The sequence below is a fragment of the Fukomys damarensis genome, unplaced genomic scaffold, assembly GCF_012274545.1.
Source record: "Fukomys damarensis isolate Sample0158 unplaced genomic scaffold, DMR_v1.0_HiC HiC_scaffold_33, whole genome shotgun sequence".
NCBI classification, from domain to species: domain Eukaryota; kingdom Metazoa; phylum Chordata; class Mammalia; order Rodentia; family Bathyergidae; genus Fukomys; species Fukomys damarensis.
In genome coordinates this window covers 45127890-45150328 of record NW_022900945.1, presented here as the reverse complement: position 1 = coordinate 45150328, position 22439 = coordinate 45127890, and the positions used below count along the sequence as shown (strand labels likewise).

The following is a 22439-nucleotide window of genomic DNA, read 5'->3' as shown; positions in this document are numbered from 1 at the left end:
GTGCGTGCGGGGCCGGCCCAGAGCCGGTTCTGGAGCCGGGACCCGGGCCGAGGGAGGACTGGGGCCCCGGAGCCGGGTTTGGAGAAGTACGGGGTGGAGGGCCCGGCCGGGACAGGGCTTGTGGAGAGAGTGAGAGATACGGGCTCTGGAGGCAGCGGAATTGGCCTGTTCTCGGCTGCAAGAAGGGACTGTGGATTAAATGGAGGTAGATGAAAAGCATTGGCGAGCTTGGGGCCAAAAGGCGACTGTTAATTTTAAGATGATATTTGGGAAAGAGGAACTGGGGAAGTGATAATAGCCGTGAGGGACCTGTCTGCTTAAGGAAAATCGTAAGGTTTGAGGATGAGGGAGAAATGAACTTTGAAGGGAAATGGAAGTTAGGGCGTGTATTTGGTTTGTTGGACGTTAACGAGCCCGTAGTGTTCCGGGCAGTACAATGCGGAGCTCTGTAACGAATCTCATTCACGGTCTAACGCATCTAGAGAGGTGGGTACTCAATACCGTGGTTGTGGTACAGTGGTGGGAAGATCAAGGAAACTTCACGGTAAGGGAAGTCCTCGAACAGTTTTTTGAAGGGTGAGTTCTGGTTTGGAGGGCATTCAGGGCGCGGGGCATCTTTACCACTAGAGGATTCGTGAAGTGATTGGTGGAAGTTAAATTGGATTGATGGGTAAAGGACCACAATCCCTTCTCTGAAACCTTTGGGTTTAGGTGTTCTGGATTTCAGAATACAGTTCCTTGAAGTTTTATTTTTCCTAGTAAGGTCTCTTTCATAGTACTTCAGTGGGGTCTGGATTTACATCTCACCAAACACTTTAATTCTGCACCAAAACACATGAATATCACAATAGATAATAGATGATTAATTATCTCTTGCAGCTCAGGTTGCATAGTGAAGTAAAATTTCAAAGCTTTTGAGTTTTGGAACTGTAGGGAAGGGATTGTAGATTGGGATTTATTTTGTGGAGTGTAATCTGTGTACTAGTGGGCCATCTGGAGGGGCGGGCGGGCTGGCTGGCTGGCTGGCTGGCTGGCTGGCTTTGCTTGCTTTCTTTTTCTTTCTTTCTTTCTTTGGTTTTTTTTTGAGACAGGGTCTCACTATGTAGTTGAGACTGACCTGGAACTCACTATGTAGCCCAGGCTGGTCTCGAAAGGAAGGGCTTTTATATAAGGAGGATAAAAGGATCAGATTTGTGATCCAGAAAGATCATTTGAAGCACTTGAGGAATGAAGGAAGGCCGGGGAGACCAGTTAGGAGAATCTTGGCGGTAATCTAGGTGAGAAATGATCATTTGGAACGGGTAGTAAAGGACCTGTAGCAGGTGTTACAGAAGGCACTCTTTCAGTATGTGTCGCGAGCGTCAGAGATGCGAACATTCTCTGGATCCCATTCAGCAACGACTGCGAGAGGTATTTCGGATGCTAGAACCTTTTTATTATTGCGTTCACCATCAGTCACACAGAAACACGACCAAACAAAAGCAAATAATAATATAAGTAATAATATGTAAGAATAATGCCAACCCATAGCACTTTCAGCAAGTCAGCCAGTTCATTCATAGCTTATAGAGTCCATACGACCTGAACGTGTGGTCTGTGGTCCGTGGTCCCCGGGTTCTCGTCAGCAGGGCCGGTCCGCGACATTCGATGACCGATGTGCTGCGGTTTCGGTTTCGGTCTCGGGTCTCGACAGGGTCTGGTCTAGCTTCGAGCCATCTCGAATGAGAGAGCTGCTGGTGGGCTCTAGTCGTGGTCTTTTATACTCTTCTTTGGCATTTATCACACATTTCACACATTGCTATCACTCCAAGCAGGTTGCAATGACTTCACTCTCGCTTGTCACACTCTTAACACACTTCTTATGACATCACTTCAAACCTAATCACTTCAAACACTTCAAACTAGGTTGCCAGCACTCGAGCTGTGCTTCTTATCTTGCCTGCTACCTGCAGCGTGGGGAATTTCCACTTGCTGCTTACATGTTCATTACAGTATGGGAGATGGTAGGGGCTTTGTGAAACACTGGGTTTGACTGTCTCCTTTGCTACTTCCCGCTTACAACTTGGGCAGTTTAATTATTCTTAGCCTCAGTTTTCATATTTGTAAAGTATGGACAAAAATACTTCATAGATTTATTGAGAGAATGAAGTGAGAAGATAGGTAGTGACTAGTAGTGATAGCTACTAATGAAATGGCAGCTTATTATTAGTGACTGATGGTAAGTGGCCGAAGGAATAGAGGTGGAGGGTAGCACTGAAACGTGCGAGGGAGACATATGTTGGATGAATTCCAGGCTTCTTGCTTATTTAAGTGGTAGTTCTCTTAATGCATATAAACAGTTCTGGCACAAGGCAGGTAGCTCAGGGTAGAGTGGTTGCCTAGTATGTCCGAGGCCCTGGGTTTTGAGTCTTCAATGCCACCCCCCACCCTAGGTACAGAAGTACCGAAGTACATGTGTGTGGTGAAGAGTGGGTAAAATGGTTTCAGTTCTGGCGGTCTTGATTTTGAAATATTATCGAAATGTGCTGCTAATGTTAAGAACAAGATTTCACCTGGAGTGGTGGCACATGCCTGTAATCCCAGCACCCTGGGAGCTTCAGCGTTGGGAAAACCTGGATTAAGAGATTTAGAGGGAACTCAGGATGCAAATGTTGTTTGGTATGACTGAGGGGTTGAGACAATAAAATTTGCCTCTCTGCATTTTATGTAGGAGAGAAGAATAATTTGTAAATTCTCTCTCCTTTCTTTTTGAACTAAAATAAGTAGAATAGAATAAATCAACATTGCTTTCTAAACACTAAAACAAATTGAGGGCGGAATCCTTTTTTTTTAATGTGCGGGGATCGAACTTGGGTCCTTGTGCTTGCGAGGCAGGCACCACAACCACTGAGATAAATCCCTGGCCCTGGAGCACTACGTTTTTAGGTAGGGAGTCCAGAAAATGTTTTATATATATTCTTTGTTTTTAAGATGGGAGCAGGAGAGCTGGGCAAGGTGGCATATTTAGTGAGACCTGTCTCAAAATAAAAGGGCTAGAGGTGTAGTTTAATGTAGAGCACTTATCTAGCATATGTCCCTGCCCTGGGTTCAGTCCCCAGATCTAGTGGGGGGTGTGCAAGAATTTAGCTGGAGAACAAAATGGACTTAGGGGACACTGTTTTACCATTTAATTTGTTTTATTTTGTGTGTGTGTGTGTGTGTGTGTGGCAGTGAGGATTAAATCCAGGGCCTTTGTCCTGAGCCACATCTCCAGACATTTTTTCTTTTTTCTTTTGACACAGGGTCTTGTCAAGTCACTAAGTTTCCCGGGCTGGGCTCAAACTTGGCATCCTTCTGCCTCAGCTTCCTAGAGTGCTGTGGTTCTAGACATACGTAGTTATGCTTGGCTTTCTTCAGTTTCTTTGTAATGTAGCTAAAAATCATTCATTTATATCTCATTAAGTCAAATTAAGTGATGATTGTGAGAGTGCTTTATAGCTGAAATGCTCCAAAAATGCAGATATTGAACAACTGTGATTTTTATCTTCTCTGATCTGGCAAACCATAGCTGGTAGTCTAATTCACCATCTTTCTTAGTTGATTCTGAAAGAAAGTATTAGTATCCTTTCTCTCCTAGCTGGCTTTTCTTTTTTAAAGAAAATTTGTGCTTCTCTTAATAAACTTAGCCCACGGACTCTTGCTATTCTCTTTAGATTGATGGTTCTCAGAAGTGTGGTCCTCATAATAGTATTGTCATCATTGTTATCTAGTACTTTGTTAGGAATGCAAATACTTGGCCCCATTCCAGACTTTTTGACCAGCAGTCTGCTTTAGCAAGTCCTCTAGGTGGTTGTGATGCACATTAAATTTTGAGAACCACTGTTGTTGAATAAAGGGGCCCTTCAAATATCTCCTCAGAAAGGATTTTTTTTTTCACAAAGGATTTTTTGCCTGCTGATTTTAAAGTACTTCTCCAGATCCCTTGACTTAACTTTTTAATCTACTCAGCACAGGTGAAATATAAAATATTTATTTACTTTTTCAGTTTTCTCTCCCATCCTTCCTTCCTTCCTTCCTTCCTTATGTACCGGGGATCAAACTCAGGACCTTGTGCTTGTGAAGCAGGCAGTGGTGCCACTGAGCTAAACCCCCAGCCCTACCTTTTCAGTTTTCTTGAGACAAGTAGGGTCTCACTATGTAGGCTGGCCCTGAAGCATGTTTTTTGAGATGGTCTCTTTCTGTGGGCTGGCCTTAACTCTGATCCTCCTTTCTCCAGAGTGCTAGGATTACAGCCACCATGGCTGGCTTTCAAAATGTTTATTTTTGTTTCCTTAGTTGTCTCATTTCTCATTAGAATATTGGAGAATGTGTGTTCAGTAAATGGCTGAAGATTACCTGGAGAGTTTCTTTTTTTGTTTGATTATTTTTTTGAGACAGGGTCTCACTATGCAGTTCAGGCTGGCCTTGAGCTCTTGTAGCTGAGGTTGTCCTCAACTCTTAAGTGATCCTTCTGCCTAAGCCGCCTAGTGCTGGGATTACAGGCATGCACCTGAGAGTTTCTTGAAATGCTGGTTTGGGAGTTCCTTTGTGAAACCTTAGATTGAGTTGATTTGTGGTCCATCTAGGTGTCTGCACCTTGAATAAGTACCTTATGTAGTTCTGGTTCAGATGGTACCTACAATACTTTGAGGAAGTTGACTTTAAATAGTTTAAGGAGAAAGTCTGACCTGTTTACTCTTGGAGTATTTGAGAAATCAGAATAAACTAGTAAATATTTGTTGAATCTCAGCAGTGAACTTTTTAAAGTGCTCTTGTGATTTTTTTTTTCTTAAATTGGTGCTTTCTTTTGGGCATTGAATCAATAGCTATCAGTAAATACAAAGTTATACTATAAATTAGTAAACTTACAGTAAATTTACAAATTTGAATTGATGTTTCTGAACAAACTGTCAAATTAACTCTTAAAATGAGTTTTTTGTAGTGGAGTATCTGAGAGTACTGTGAAATATGTGACTGGAGAACTGGATTGGGAGTAAGTTGCAAAGTTGCATTGCTTTCTTTTTTTCTTTTTTTAGCCAGGGTTTTAATGTGTATATTTCAGGCTGGACTTGAACTCACTATGTAGCCCAGGCTGGCCTTGAACTCTCAGATACCCTGCCCCAGCCTTCTGAGTGCTAGAATTAAGTTGCATTGGTTTCTGCTGTTAACAATCTCTAACTCTTGGGAAAGGGACTGAGACCGCCTGTGCAGGCCTTGTGTAGTATGAAGAAGTTTAATATAGTTTGTGGAGAGTGATGAAGAATCAACATAAAAATGATTCTGAGTTTTTCAAATTATTGTGAAAAGTCTGAGATGGTAAGTGGGAGGTGAGACCTCTGGGTGTGTTGTGAAGACCATCTCTTTGTAGTGTTTCTGTCTATCATAGACTTGGTGAGCCACTCTGCAGAGTCTTCTGTTTGAGCTTAGATTTTCTTGCCCTAGGAGTACCTACACTGTGTGGTAGCTCTAGCCTCTGTGTGGTTTATCTTTTGGCCCTACTTTCTCTGATATCCAATTTGACTGAAATAATTTTGAGATCTCCCTCAGTGCTGGGAATCTAACTCAGGGCCTCATATGTGCCAGGCAAAAAGAGCTCTACCACTGAGTTGTATTCCTAGCCCCAAGCTTGAATTTTTGAATGATAATGCAGTATCCTACCCTCAGCCAGTCATTAAAAATGTGTGAAAGGAGACTAGGAGCATAGTTTAGTGGTAGAGCACTTGCTTAGCATGCCTTGGATTCAATCCCCAGCTAGCAGTGCCCCCCCAAAAGAAAAAAAAAAGTGAATGCTGAAACACTTTAACTTTTGGCAATATGTTTGGTTAAGTACATGGAATTTAGGAGTCAGAGTACCTAAATTCATTTCTGATTTTTACCATTTACTACTTGAATGACCATGGATAAGTTGCTTATAATGTCTAGATTGGAAGTAATAATTATACCTACTTTATAATATTATTTTGAGGGTTGAGATAACATTACAAAATATCTCCTATTAATTGTAGTACTATTATTTTTTATCTTTGAGTTTACCATTTTCCTTGGGACTACCTCTATTTCATAACAGAAGAAGCAGGAGGATAAATTGTTTTTTTCTAGACTCTTCTGACATTTACTCCTGTTAAAGTAATTGGAGTTCCAAACCTCTCCAGCTACCAAAAAATATGTAAACTAATTTTCTAAATCCGAAGTCTTAATAATATCTAGTATCTACATAAAAATTCTAGTTAGGGAAACTTTTTTTTTTTTTTTGGTATTGGGGATCAAAATCAGGACCTTGCACTTGCTGGGCAGGTGCGGCATCAGTGAGCTACATTCCTAGCCCTCAGTTGTTTAGCATTTCCTCATATATACTCTTCTCAATGGATCCCAAGTGAGAATATCTAGACCAGTGATAATTTCTGTTTTTTATAATGGTGTCTTGTATATGTTTCCCAGACTGGTCTTACACTCTTTTCAAACAGTCAACCTGCCTCAGTCTCTTGAAGTAGCTCCCACCCTTGCCTGGCAGGTGCTGTGCTGCTGAGCTGCACCCTCAGCCAAGTGACACTGGGGATTGAACCCAGGGTCTATCACTGAGCTACATTCTCAGCCCCAGCCCCCCATTACTAAATTGCTTAGATTGGGCTTGACCTTGCAGCCTTCAGCCTCAGGCCCCCAGAGTGCTGGGATTACAGGCATGCACTGCCACATTCCCTCTTTTTTTTTTTTTTTTTTTTTTTTTTGTACTGGGGAATTGAACACAGGACCTTGTGTTTGCGAGGCAGTTGATGGAACCACTGAGCTAAATCCCCGGCCCTAAGTGGTGATTCTTAAAGTGTGGTTCCACAGAATGTGGTGTGATGGTCTCTGAGACTGTCACGGTTTTGCAGGCTTAAAACAGCTGACATTTATATTAATGGTGAAAAAGCAGTAATGGCTAAAACTGCTAGCATGCATTAAGACAGTGGCTTCCAGCCATACTAAAAGTCATTGTATCTTCATAGTCACTTACAGAGTTCAAGTTGAATTAGCCGCTTTTTTCCCCTTTCATTTAAATAACTTTTACTTGAAAGCATGACTGCCAGACTGTGGTTTTTAGTCCTGGGTATTTGGCAGCCATTTTTTCAAAAATGAATATATTGAGCTTGTTACTTCCAGGAAATGACTGACATTATATATTGCCAATTATAAAAACTGAGCTTTTAAATGAAAATTAGAATTTTGGAAGATTTGTATCTGCTGCTATGTTCTAGGTAGTTTCTCGGTAAATTCTGGTGAGATTGAAAGTGATATTAATGTGTTTTTGTTTTGGAGGGTTTTTTGGGATATTGTGTTATGAAATACAGATCAGCATTTGGAAGATCTGTGCGATTTACTGAACCAGTGAAACCAGTGTGTAATGTTACAAAATTATGCATTGAAAAAGATTCAAAGTGCAAGATCGACCAATACATAGATTTTAATGTAGGAGAATAGTAAAAGTTCACCCAGATTCTACATTTAAACTGATATTTAAGAAGTACATTTTTTGCCCCTCCCCCAAACATGAAACTAGGGAGGAGGGATGGATCAGGGGAAAATGTGCACATACATATCTGCTAGAATTAAACCTAACTATCTATAACCAAGATGCGCTTATAAAAATGTGGCAAAATATACTTTTTAAGTTTTTGTGTTATATCAAAGAGTAAATCAGTTCTCTGATGACAACACAGTCACATATTTGGAAAGGCTATTAAATGTATTTTTTAAGTTTTAATCTGGCCATGTGTGAGGCCAGGTTTTCTTTATGTTCTTTAGAGAAAAACATCAAAACACATCAAATGATTTAGGCTTGGTGGTGCACACTTGTAGTCCCAGCTATTTGGGAGACTGAGGCAGGAGATTCTATTGAACCCATGAGTTTTTTTTTTCTTTTTATTGAGTTTATTGGTACATTCTAGGTTTACAATACAGTTACATTCATTATTGGGATCCTGTACCTTTACATGACAGGTCTTACTCTCATTTTTTCCCCTTGTCCCTGCCCTCCCTTCACCTCCTTCTCTCCTTCCCATTTAGAACCCATGAGTTTGAGGCCAGCTTAGACAATTTAGTGAGATCCTGTTTTAAGCAACGTGAAAACAAAACAGTTGGGCATGGTGGCACACACCTGTAATCCCAGCCCTTGGGATGCAGAGGCAGGAGGGTCCATGAGTTTGAGGCCAGCCTGGGCTCCGTAGTACAGTTCAAGGCCAGCCTGAACTGCAAAGAAAACAAACAAAAAAAAATGTGTAAGAGTATATCTTACCATCTTCTGTTAAGTTGGATATTAAAAAGATTGAAAGAATGTAAATGATGCCATTCTTAACTGTATATTGATATTTGTGGTGCTGGGGATTGAATACAGTGCTTTGTGAATGCTAAGCTTGTACTCTGACACTGAGCTACATCACTAGCCTATATATTTTTTGTTTTGGAAAATATGGCTATTAGACATATAAAGAACTTATTTTTAAATGAGTTAATAAAATATTACTTTGTTTTAATTTCCAGTACTGTATATGTTGATGGCTGTAACCCAGGTAAGGAATAGCCCTTTTGAGAATTCTTCAGTAATTAAGAGTATAAGATTCTGGGCTGGGGATTTAACTCAGTGGTTCTGCCATCTGCCTCGCAAGCGCAAGGACCCAAGTTTGATCCACAGTCCCCAAAACAAAACAAAACAAAAAAATAAATGAATTAAAAAAGTATAAGATTCTGAGACCTCCCTTAAATGGCAACAAGAAAATGATAGTGTCATTGATCTGGTGGTAAGCATGTTACTATATAATAGTAGGAGATAATAGATTTATATATTTATGGTCTTTAATTTGGGGTACCCATCACAGTTTCCTCCCCTCCCCTCCCCTCCAGATTGAACTCAGGACCTCAAGCTTGCCAGACAGGCGATTTACCTCTGAGCTAAATCCTGGCACTCCATCATAATTTCTAGAGAGCCTGCCTCCAATAGAAGGTAAAAATGGAGCTGGGTGTGGTGGTGCACACCTGAAATCCCAGCACTTGGGTGGCTGAGACAGGAGGATTGCCGTAAGTTCAAGTCCAGTCTGGGCTCCATAGTAAGTTCAAGTCCAGTCTGGGCTCCGTAGTGAGTCCAAGACCAGCCTGGACTACATAGCAAGACCCTGTCTCAAAAACTAAACCGAACCCAGCCAAAAAAACCAAAAGAATGTAAAAATGAAGAATCTTAGTAACTTCATGAAGTTGGGCTTTTATAGTTTACTATAGATCTGATTATTTCTTCACATTTATAACAGTTTTGTTACTGCTGAGGCCAAGTTCAGAGATTAGACTCATAGTGATGGATAAATTAACTTCTGTCTCTTCTGGGGCTACAAATTCCTCCTCTGTTCCTTGTCATTGGAACCAAAGAGAGGTAAGAAAAAGAACCAAATGAATGAGTGCAAATGTATCAGTTTTAGAAAAACATTTAAAGGCAATGCCCCAGTAATGTAAATAACATGCATTATACTAGTGAGCAGTCCTTTTGGGGGACTGTGGTTGTCATCAAACTCAGGTCCCCATGCTTGTTAGGCAAGCACTGTACTACTGAGCTGTGTTTGTGAGTCTTAGGATGAAACCCAGGGTCTTCACTCTGAGCTGTTTGCAGCCCATTTTTATTTTGAGACAGGGTCTTGCTAAGTTCTAAGTTGCTGGAGCTGCACTCTAATTTTGATCACAATTCTGGCTTCCAGCAATACTCTTTGAATGCTTATTATATGTGATTATGTGATTTACATTCCTTGTGTGAATTACTTGTCACGTGTTTTCTATTTTTCTTTAGCTTGCTTGCATTTTGTTTTTTAATAAGAATTCTTTACAGATTCTGTATATTCCTCTTTTGTTGGTCATGTCAGTTGAAGATTTATTCTGACCTTATAGTTTATTCTGACCTTATAGTTTGGTATGGTCACCCGTCTCCAAGATGTCCCCTTGTTCCTTTTCTCCTGGTATCCCCACATTTCTATGACTTCTGTCCACAGTTTCTCAGGGCTGGGCTATGACCAAAGAGTACGACAGAATTAACAGTGACTTTTGAGGCTACGTCAGTAAAGGCACACAACTTTTTCCTTGCTTTTTGGTTGTTGGCAGAAATAGCTGCCATTTTGTGAGGATACTCCAGCCGCACTTTTTAGGGGCCCCTGTGGAGAAGCACTGCCGTTTTCTGCCAACATCTGGCCTGACTTTGGAGGTGGATTCCAGCTGATGCCTGACTGCAACCTCATTAGAGGCACTGAGCCAGAACTGCTGCCTAGACCCTCCCAAATTCTTGTGTCAAGGAAGCTTTTAGAAAAGTTTTTGCTGTAAGTCGCTAAACTGTGGAGTACTTTGTTGCACAGTAATAGATAACTGATACACTTGACTCTTACTTTATAGAGAGCAGTGTTTTCATGTGTTTAAACATTTTTATGTAATCAGTTTTCCCTTTGTTTGCCGTTTCAAAGCTTATGATAAGCAGTAAGCTTTGGTATTCATTAAGATAATTTCACTGTCCTCCACACATACCTTATACTCCTTTAAGATAATGATGAATGGTCTTGACTTTTTGCAATCTTATACTTTATATAATTGTTTTGTGAAAGTTGATTTTTAAAAAGTTGTTAGTCAGACGTGTAATTCCTGCTACTTGGAAGGGTGAAACAGGAAGATAAAAAGTTAAAGGCAAAGGGCTGGGGATTTAGCTCAGTGATTCTACTGCCTGCTTCGCAAGTGCAAGGTCGGAAGTTTGATCCTCTGTATCACCAAAAAAAAAAAAAAAAAGTTAAAGGCAAGGACGATGTGGTGGTTCATGCCTATTATCCATGCAATCTGGAGGCTGAGGCAGTAGGATTGCTGTGAGTTCCAGACCAGCCTGGGTTACATACTGAGATGCTATAAGAAACAAAACAAAACAAAACAAAACAAAACAAAACAAAACAAAAAAACGCACATATAAAAACAAACAAAAATTAAAGGCCAACCTAAGCCCCTGTTTCAAAAAATAAAAGGACTGGTAATGTAGCTCATTGGAACAATGCCTCTGGGTTCAGTCAACAGTGCTGTAAAAACAAACAAATTTCAAAAAATCTCCCCAAACTTGTTAGTGTTTTGGTTGGAATATATGAATATATAGACTACTTTTTAAGAAAATTTCTTTACAGTATGGTATCTGCCAGCTCACAAATGTGGTGAGCCTTTGTATCTGCTTAAGTCATATGTTTTTGGATAATTTTTTATAAAAATCTTACATATATTAATGTATTTTTCTTTTGTGTGTGTGTGTGGGGGTGTGCTGGTTAGGGGATCGAATTCAGGACCTTGCACTTGCAAGGCAGGTGTGGTGCCACTGAGCTAAAGCCCTGGCCTTTTTTGTTTTTTGAGATAGGGTCTCACTGTGTAGTTCAGACTTGCCTCAAAATCATGGTGATCCTCCTGCCTCAGCCTTACAAATGCTGGGATTACAGTGTGTGCCACGATGCCTGTTTTTTCTTTTGATATTAATGTTTTCTCAAATTATATTTTCCTGTTTTTGCTTTATTTTTCTCTTCCCATTTTATTTTTAAATGTCTCAAGCATAGTGATTTCATATTTGTATTTGTAATTCCATTATCTGATGTTCTCGGTCTTATTTTACTACTTCTTGCATGTACCTACATGCATGTGCTTTACTGCTACTTGCATGTTTACAGTAGATATTCTGAGGTGTTCTGTAGTTTTGGGTAGTGAATATTCATTAGGGCAAAATCTTTCTTTTTCTTTTTTTTTGGGGGGGGTACTAGGGGTCAAACTCAGGATCTTGCACTTGCAAGACAGGTGGTGCAAACACTGAGCTAAATCCCTGGCCCATGGGCCAAATCTTTATGAATACTGGTAGGCCTTACTGAGAGGATACACCGCCAAAGTTTGTTTGCATTGTTTTGAGACAGGATTTCACTGTAGTTCAGGCTAGCTTTGAACTTGCTAGGATCGACCTGCCTCATACTCCCAGATAGTGGGATCACAGGCATCCGCCATGTCCTTACTCTGTTTGCTTTTGTCAAGTACCAACAACACAGAAATTACTGAAGCTAATTTTTGGCTTGATATTTCTTAGAACTGGTAGATGTTAATTTAGTTGAGTTAACTTTGTAGGCTGGACTGTATTTAGGATTTCTGAGAAAAAAATTATGTCCTAAATTGAAGCAGTGACAAGACATGTGTCTTCATTTCTATGCTATTGGTGAGGTTTTTGTTTGTTTGTTTGTTTGTTTGTTTGAGACAAGGTCTCACTGTGTAGTTCAGGCTGGCCTTGAACTCACTCTGTAGCCCAGGCTGGCCTTGAACTTGTGATCCTCCTCCCTCAGCCTCCCAAGTGCTGGGATTACAGGTGTGTGTTACCATGCACAGCTGTTGAGGCTTATTTATTTTATACAGTGATTGAATCCAGGGCTTCATGCATGCAAGCACTATAGCACTGAACTATATCTCTAGCCTTTTATTTATTTATTTATTTTTGGGGGATACTGGGGATCGAACTTGGGTTCTTGTGCTTGCAAGGCAGGTGGTGGAACCACTGAACTAAATCCCCAGTCCGCCTTTTATTTTGTTTAAAGTTTTAATTAATATTTAATTTTCAGTCCTGGGAATTGAATACAGGGTCTTTGTGCTGAGCTACAACCCCTGCCCTTCATTCATTCATTTTACTTATTCATTTACTTATTCATTGACAAGGTCTTGCTAAGTTGCCAAGGCTGGGCTTGAATTTGTAATCTTCCTGCCTCAGCCTCCCAGAATGCTGAGCTTACAGGTATGTGTCATGCCTCACTTTATTTTTATTTTGAGATAGGGAGAGTCTTATTAAATTGCTCAGAACTTGTGATCTTCCTGCTTATCTTCCAAGTTGTTGGGATTACAGGTGTGAACCACCATGTTTTGCTGAGATGTTTTTCATAATATCACCGCCACCACCAGGATTGAGCCCAGAGCCTTCGCACTGAGCTACATCCTTTGCCTTTTATTTTTATTTTGACATAGTCGCACCAAGTTTTCCATGTTGGGCTTAAATTTTGATCCTCCTGCCTTAACCTTCCAGAATGCCGAGGTTTTAGGTGTGTACTACCATTCCTGGCTTGGCTAAGGTTGTTTATTTTTTTAATAAGTTGTTTCTGCATCTTCTAATGAGGGTATTTCAAGTCATTGTTATGAAGAGGATCGTGATTATGATTACTTTGTACTGTACAGGCTCTATGCTCTCATTTCCTTTTTCTTTACTCTTGTGTTTATGTCCTAAAGAAGTTACTGAGTAGAATTTCTGAACTTTGGGTTTTTTTTTTTTTTTTTTTTTTTTTTTTTTTTTTTTTTCTTTAGTACTGGGGATCGAAATCAGGCCCTTGGGACTGCAAGGCAGGGGTTAGAACCACTGAGCCAAATCCTTGGCTACACTTTGTAATTTTTGAAGTTTCTTTATTTTTAAATGATAGCTTGACGGGATATAATATTCTAGGTTAAAGCTTTTGTTTTCTCAGAACTTTGAAGACATCTCTACCAGTGTCTTAAAACAGTCAGCATTACTGACACTGTCAATAGTGTTACTTTAGTCCTTTGTATAATGCTGGTTGGGTGTTTTTATTTACTTCTTCCTGGAGGAAACTTTCAAGATCTTTTTCTCTTTATCTTGAATGTTAATTTTTTTCTTTCATTTTATTCTAAAAATTCATTTTGTTATATAATCTTTGTACACAGTAAATACACTAATTTTTAAGTTCCTGTATTTTTTCTTTAGTCACCTCCCTGTTTTGAAACTATTAAAACTTGGACGTTGAGTTTTCCTGAGTTTATATTTTCCTATCTTTTGGTTTTCCTTTTTGTTTTCTTTTTCAGCTGACATTCTGAAAGATGACCTTGATTTCATTCTTAATCTTTTTGTTGAATTTATTTCATCATTTACATTGTATATTTCTAAGAACTTCCTTGCTTAGATTGGGTTTTCATAAGATTCCATTTTCTGTGGATTTAATACTTTCTTTCTCTGGGAATACTAATAAATATTTTTTTTCATTACTGGGATTTGACCTCAAGGCCTTCACATTAAGCTACCTCCCTAGCCCTTGTTTTTTTTTATTTATTTTTTTTATTTTTCAGTAGTGCCTCACTAAGTTGCTAACTTGCCTGGCTGTGCTTGAACTTGTCATCCTCCTGTTTGAACTGCCCAGAGTGCTCAGATTACAGGTGTGCACCACCCTGTCTGACCCTAAATATTCTTTTATTCCCACCATTTTACACTTTTGGGCCAACTCCCCCCACCCTCCTTCATTGCTGGGTATTGAAGTCAGGGCTTTGCACTTGCCTTGTAGCACATTTAAAATACATTTTACCAGGGTATACCTGTTATTTCAAAGAAGAGGGAAAAGTGGATGTCAAATACTGTGCTGTTAAGACACTGAAAACTATATTACTTCAAGTGCCAAGAATAGTGTTTATTATGTACTTACGCTATAGCTGTGTCAAAGAGTAAACCTGTGTTGACATTACCAGACTAAGCACTGATCGTGTTCCCAGTTCACTGGAAAGGAAAAGTCAGAGTGGAATATGTTACCATATAATTTTTTTAAAATGATGACAAGTGAGGATACAATCCAAGTAAATTTCTGAGTGGCTCATTCCTTAGCCAAGCAAGGAAAATTCTCTACCTGCAGTGAGTTAATTAAATCTTCAGAGTCATGTGTGGTGGCATTACCTGTAGTCTAGCTATTCAGGAGCCCTACGGATAAAGAACATTGAATTCATGAGTTCTAGACCAGCCTGGGCAGTATAGCAAGACTTCCATCTCAGAAAACAACAAACCACACAAAAAGCAAATATCTTTTAAGTTCTCCTCATTTAAGTAAAATGCTATTTTCTGGCCTATTACTCATTTGTAATTTATTAATAGAATGCTAATATCCAAATTTTATGTAACTAATAGAATGCTAATATCCAAATTTTATGTAACTAATTTCTTTTCCCACCCATGGAAATTGCTTAAAGTCTAAATCTCATGTATAAGTACTTATACCAAAAGGGGAAAAGTGCCATTGAAAAGATAATCATCAGTTTTTCATGTGCAGTAGAGCATATATGAGGGTAGGGTATTTAGAATTATCTTACCATATTACTCTGCATTTCAGCTCTTCTTTTTATTACATTTTCATCAGTGTGTTGAGCATCATTTCAAGAATTGTGAGACATAAAAGGGATAAGTATAGTCTGGGCATAGGGGCACACCTGTAATCTGAGCACTCTGGGAGGCTGAGGCAGAAGGATCACAAGTTTGAGTCCAATCTGGGCAGTTTAAGGATTTAATGAGACCATATGAAAATTTAAAAAAAAAATTAAAAAGACTGGGGATGTTTGTACCTCATTGTGAAGGCCCTGGGTTCAGTCTCAGGTATTGGGGTGAGGGTAAAGGGAGAGGGAAGAACAGTAATAATAAACTAATCAAGCACTCTTGAAATACTACTCAGAAGTAGACATTAGTTATGGCTAAAATTTTCTTCTATTCCTGTTAGTTTGAAGGTGATGATCACCTTTTCTCATGAGCATATATATGATTGATTTTGGCCTTTAGACTTTTGGCTATAATTCAGGCTCCATTTTCCCTGTTTTCTTATTTTATGTTGTATACAGTACTATACTTTCAGGGTAGATTATCTGAATTAATAATGGTAAAAAAGAATTAGCTGTGGACAGTTACTGAATTATTTGAATAGTTATTTGAATTATTTGAACTTGTCTGGATTTCCTCCTTGTAAAGGAACATCACCTCCAGGGTTACACTTTTTCATATTGTCTTTATTTGCTTATAGAAATACTCCTAAGGGCCAAAGTTATCCTCTGGGCTCAGACCCTGGGCCTTGTGAATGCTAAGCAAAATAATCTGTGCTGGTGAACTATTAATGGTTGGCCTTGGAGTCCTAGGGTCAAGCAGACCTGCCTCAGCTTCTCAAGTAAGTGGGACTATACAGCTGTGTGCCACTGTTCTAACTCTTAATTTCACTGGGTGGCTCATTTCTTTTTTAAACAAATGAGGCCATAGAGGTAGCGCGGTAAAATCATACATACCCAAGTGTAACACTTCCATGTGGAAATAGTTGCACGGACTCGGATGACTTCATAAACCAGGCAGGTAACAAGTGTAGGGTATAGTGAACAGTGAAGAAGGTTGCTCAGCCTAAAATTGAACTTCACAAAATACTAAAAATTTAATCAGGGCTGGGGATTTAGCTCAGTTGGTGCTGCCACCTGCTTCACAAGTGCAAGGTCCAGAGTTCAATCCCTGGTACCAAAAAAGAAAAAAACAAAAACAAAACAAAACTAACCAGTTTTTAAAAATAAAATTAATTTTATTGCAATCCCCCCTCAAGCCCTCTCCCCTCCCTTTATACAAAAGCTTTGTTTCCATTTTTTCTTGTTTTCACTTTTTAAAATTACAATTTATTTTATTCCTTTCCCCCAGCCCCTCCCCTCCCTGTGTACAAATTTTTCCTTCTATTTTCACCTTTTTCTTATCCCTTCCTTTCTCCCTCCCTCCTCCCTGTTCCTTTTCCCATTTGAACACTTTATTCCCATTGCCTAACATCCATTATACATTTCAGTCTTTATTTCCACTTTTGGTTTCTCACATGAGAGAGACACTGCTTTTATTAAACGTGTGCCTGATTTATTTCACTTAGGACTATGGTCTCAAGGTCCATCCATTTAGCTATAAATATCTGAAGCTCATCCTTCTTCATTGTAGAATAGTACTCCTTTATATTAAAAAGCCACACTTTATCCACTTGTCAGATGATGGGCATTTGGGCTATTTCCAAAATTTAGCTATTACAAAATGTTGCTATAAACATGGGTGTGCATATATCGCTGTGGTATGATGCTTTTAATTCTTTTGGGAAGACACTGAGAAGAAGTATAGCTTGGCAGGATGGAACCTGTCGAGTTTTAGTTTTTTGAGGAATCTCCACACTGATTTCCACAGTGGTTGCACCAGTCTACACTCCCACCAACAGTGGAGAAGGGTTCCTTTTTCCCCACAGCCCCTCCAGAATTTCTTACTGGTTAATTTCTTCATAGCAGCCATTCTTTCTGGAGTGAGATAAAATCTCAGTGTTGTTGTAATTATGCATCTCTTGGATGACCAGTGATGTTGAACATTTTTCATATTTTTATTTGCCGTTTCTAATTCTTCACCTGAGAAGTGTTGTTCCATTTCAGATGCCCATTTTTGCATTGGGTCTGTAAAATTGGGGAGAGTCTGATTTTTTGAGTTTTTAAAAATACATTCTAGGTAACAGTTCTTTATCTGATGAATAGCTGGTAAATTTTTTCTTTCCCACACTGTGGGTTGTCTCTTCACTCTGTTGGTGGTTTCTCTTGCTGTGCAACAGCTTTTTAGTAAGATGAGGTCCTAATTGTTGATCCTTTGTAGTATTTCCTAAGTGGTCTGGGTTTTGTTCATGAAGTCTTTGTGTACTCCTGTGAGTTCTACATATGTTTTCAAGTGTTCTACATATTCTTTTTTCCATCATATTTAGTGTTTCTGTTTTAATATTTAGTCATTTGATACATTTCAATTTTAGTTTAGTGCATGGTGAAAGATATGGGTCTAGTGTCAATCTTGGGCATATGGAAAGGCAGTTTTTCCAGCACTATTTATTAGGCTATCTTTCTTCCAGTGAAGGTGTTTGGCTCCTTTTTCAAAGATAAGGTGGCTGAGTGTATTTGGAGTTGTTTCTGCATCTTCTAGTATGTTCCATCAATCCTCAGGTCTGTTCTTTTGCCAGTGCCATGCTGTTTTTGTCACAGCAGCTTTGTAGTATAATTTCAACTCAGGGATTGTGTCTATATACCCACTGCTTTGCCATTGTTGCCCAGAATTAATTTTGCTATTCTAGGTCTCTTTTGGTTCCAAGTGAATTTTTTAAGATTTTTCTTTTCTAATTCTGTGAGATATACTGTTGGGATTTTTTTATTGAGATTACATTAAATCTGTATAACAACTTTGTAAGTATGGCTGTTTTCACTGTATTGGTTCTTCCTACCAAAGAACAAGGGATATCTTTCCACTTTCTGATCTCCTTTTTCAGAGTGTGGCAGTTTTTGCTATAGAATGTCTTTTACTTCCTTTGTTAGTTTATTTCCTAGGTATTTCATTTTTGCGGGATGCTATTGTTAAAGGGATTGTTTCTCTAATTTCTCTCTCTCAGTTTTATTCATGTACAAGAAGGCTATTGATTTTTGAGTGATGACTTTGTATCCAGCTATGCCGCTGAATTTGATTATCAAACATAAAAGTCTTGGTGGAGTTTTTGGCGTCTTATTGTAGACTATCATGTCATCTGTAAATACTGATAATTTAACTTCTTTTCTTTTTTTTATGCTACATAATTTATTTTTCCTCATTGAGTTTATTGGTACATTTTAGGTATACAGTACAGTTACATTCATTATTGGGATCTTGTACCTTTACCTGACAGGTCTTGGTTCTCATTTTTCCCCCTTGTCTCTGCCCTCCCTTCACCCCCTCCTTCCCTCCCCATTTACAAACACTATTTCCATTTTCTCATATTTTTTAATTTTCCCTCATTACCTTTCCCCTACCCTTCCCACTTCCCCTACACCTTTAGCCCTTTTCTTCCTATTTCACATTGTCAGTTATCTCATTAGGATCTTATGTACTATTATAGTTTTTCATACCAGAGAAACTATTTGGTATTTACACATGTGAGACTTATTTATTTCATCTAGGAGTATATCCTCAATATATATCTATTTTCCTGTGAATGACTCTTAATTTCTCATTCTTTATGGCTGAGTAGTATTCCATTTTATGGAAAAACCACATCTTCTTTATGCAGTTTCCAACTGATGGGCAAATGGGCTGTTTCCAAGTATTAGCTATTACAAACTGTGCTGCTATAAACATAGGTGTGCATATATCACTGTGATATGATTCTTTTAATTCAAAGATACCCAGCAGAGGGATGGCTGGGTCAAATGGAACCTCTAGTCCCAGCTCTTTGAGGTATCTCCATATTGATTTCCATAGTGGTTGCATCAGTCTGCACTCCCACCAACAGTGGAGAAGGGTTCCTTTCTCCCCACAACCCCACCAACATTTGTTATTGTTTGATTTCTTGATAGCAGCCATTCTTTGTGGGATGAGGTGGAATCTCAGAGTTGTTTTCATCTGCATCTCTTGAATGAACAGTGATGTGAAACATTTTTTCATATATTTACTTTAACTTTTTTTCTATTCTTATTTTTATTTCTTTCTGTTGTTTAATTGCTGTGGCTACTGTTTCCATAACTATATTGAATAAGAATGGTGATGGTGGATGTCCTTGTCTTGTTCCTGACTTTAGAGTGAAAGCTTTCAATTTTTGTCCATTTAGTATGATGTTGGCTGTTGGTTTGCCATAGATGGCTTTATCAGATTGAGATAAAGACCATCTATTCCAATTTTCTGTAGCATCTTTATCATGAATGACATGTCAAATGCTTTTTCTGCATCTATTGAGAGGATCATGTGGTTTTTGTCCTTGGCTCTGTTAATATAGTGTATTACATTTATTGATTTACGTATGTTGAACCATCCTTGTATCCCTGGGATAAATCCAACTTGGTCATGGTGTATCACCTTGATAATTTGCTGAGTTCTGTTTGCCAGTGTGTTACTGAGGCTTCTTGCATCTGTGTTCATTAGGGAGATTGGCCTGTAATTCTCCTTTTTGGTTGGATCCTTCTCTGTTTTGGAATCAGTAATATTTGGTTCCAAGAATTTGGGAATATTGCTTCTCTTTCAGTTTCATTAAAGAGTTTTAGGAGTAGCAGCATTAGGTCTTCTCTAAATTTCTTGTTGAATTCAGCAGTAAATCTATCAAGGCCAGGACTTTTCTTTGTTGGTAGGCTTTTAATCACATAATCAATTTCATTGTCTAATATTGGTTTGTTTAGAGTTTCTAAGTCTTCCTGATTCAGTTTTGGTTAATTCATATGCATCTAGGAATCTGTCCATTTTTCTGTATTTTCCATCTTATTAGAATACAGCTTCCTGAAGTAGGTATTGATGATCTTCTAGATTTCTTTTTTCTTTTGGGGGGTGGGGCACTGGGAATCGAACTTGGGGCACTGGGGATCGAACTCGAGCCCTTGTACTTGCGAGGCAGATGGCAGAACCACTGAGCCAAATCCCTGGCCCTGATCTTCTAGGTTTCTGAAGGGTTTGTTGTGATTTCACCCTTTTCATTTCTAATTGCGTGGAGTTGAGTCTTGTCTTTACTTTTTTTTTTTTTAATAAGGTTGGCTAAGGTTTGTCAATTTTATTTAATTTTTCCAAGAACCAACTCTGATTCATTGATTCTTTGTATTGTATATTTAGTCTCCATTGCATTATTTTCTGCTCTGATTTTTTATAATTTCCTCCCTTGTATGAACTTTGGGCTTGACTTGCTCTTCTTTTTCTAGAAGATTGAGGTTCAACATCAGATTATTTGAGTCGGCTTTTTGTTTTCCTCATATTGGAATTCACTGTTGTAAATTTCCCTTGTAGCACTACTTGTATTGTGTTCCATAAATTCTGGTATATTTTAAGTGTCATTATCATTAATTTTAGAAATTGTCTGATTTCTTCTGTAATTTCATCTGTGACCCATTGGTTGTTCAGGAGGGTGTTACTTTCCATATGTTTATGAAGTTCTTATGGTTTCTTTTCCTGTTGATTTCCAATTTCATTGCACTATGATCTAATAATGTATGTGGGATAATTTCAGTTCCTTTGCATTTACTTCATGTTGTATGAGCTAGTATATGGTCTGTTTTGAAGAAAGTCCCATGTGCAGCTGAGAAGAATGTGTATTCTGTTGTTCTGTAGTGGAACACTCTTCAGACATCTACTAAGTCCATTTGTTCCAAAGTTTGGTTCTAATATTTCATTGTTGATTTTTTTGTCTAGTTGATCTATTTATGACAGTGTGATATTGAAGTGTCCCCCATTACAACTCTATTAGTGCTTATGTGATTTTTCATGTTTGTTAATACTTGTTTCATATAGTTAGGAGTGCTGTTATTTGGTGCATATATATTTATGATTGCCATATCTGCCTCTTGGATTGTTCCCTTTACGAGGATGTAGTGACTTAGTTTGTCTCTCTTAATCAGTCTTGACTTGAAATCTACTTTGTCTACAAACAGAATAGCTACCCTTGCTTTTTTCCAAGTTTCTGTTGCATGCAATATTGTTTTCAACACTTCACTTTCAGTCTGTGCATTTGTTTTTGAATTAAATGTGTTTCCTGTATGCAGCATATTGTTGGATCTTGCTTCTTGATCCATTCTGCCAGGTTGTTTCTTTTACTTGGTGAATTGAGACCATTAGCATTGATGGTTGTAACTGATATGTATTGTCTTATCTTTGTCATGCTATTTCCTGTTCTTGGCTTCATTCTTTGCTTTTTTATTTAATTTATTGCCTTGTCTGTTGGGGTTCATTGAGGTGTGTAATCCTTATTTTTGCTGGAATATACTGCAGAACACTTTGGAGTGCTGGTTTGGTGGTCATGAATTTCCTGAGGTGTTCTTTGTTATGGGATTATTTTATTTCTCCATCTGCCTCAGCCTCCCAAGTGCTGGGATTACAGGTGTGTGCCACCACACCCAGCTCTCCATCAGTTTTGAAGGATAGTTTTGCCGAGTACATTGAGTACATGTCTAGGTTGGTGTTTATTTTCCTTTAGGGCTTTCACTCCGAGGTCTCCTGGATTTAACAGTTTGTTTTGAGAAGTGTGTTGTGATTCTGATGGGCTTTCCTTTATAGGTGATTTGTTTGTTTTTCTCTAACAGCTTTCAATATTCTGTCCTTGTATTGAATTTCTGGAATCTTGACTATTAACATGCCTTGGGGAATATTTATTTATTTAGTTTTTTGATCATAGCTAATTGGAGTCCTATATGTCTCACTTATCTGTGTGTCAAATTCTGTTTTCCTGTTTGGAAAGTTTTCTGCCATTCTGAGAACAGGTGTGTGGTTTTTTTTGGCAGGGCAGGGGGTGAGGGTCATTTGCACTATCTCCTGCATTTTTCATTGACTCCCATCAATCTTATATTATTTTTCTTTGCATCATCTATCTAGCAGCTGCTGGATTGATTTCTCATGGTCCCTTGCTATTTTTAAGAAATCTCTCTTTTCATGATCTGTAACTGTAATCCTGGCTTCTGTATGTGATATTCTGTCCTCACATTGGCTCCTTCTGCTGCATATACTTTCAGCGGAGTTTTTAATTTCCTGGATATTTGTTTGAATCTGTTTCATGGATTCTATTTCTTTCCTATGCTGGGTGTTCATGGTTTCCACCATTTTCCTGAGCTTCTCTATTTTTTTTTTTTTTTTTTTTTTTTTTTTTTTTCTT

General features: G+C 38.6%; 1 protein-coding gene across 1 annotated transcript in view; it reads left to right on the top strand.

Annotated features, from left to right (window-relative positions):
• Positions 1–9: 9 nt before the first annotated feature.
• Trim33 (tripartite motif containing 33) overlaps positions 10–22439 on the top strand; it is a gene marked incomplete at its 5' end in the record, with an annotated part of 107049 nt that continues 84619 nt past the window's right edge. The window contains one exon of the mRNA XM_010631302.3: positions 10–205. Within this exon, the coding sequence (XP_010629604.1) occupies positions 10–205 (196 nt within the window). The remainder of the gene's footprint in view (positions 206–22439) is intronic.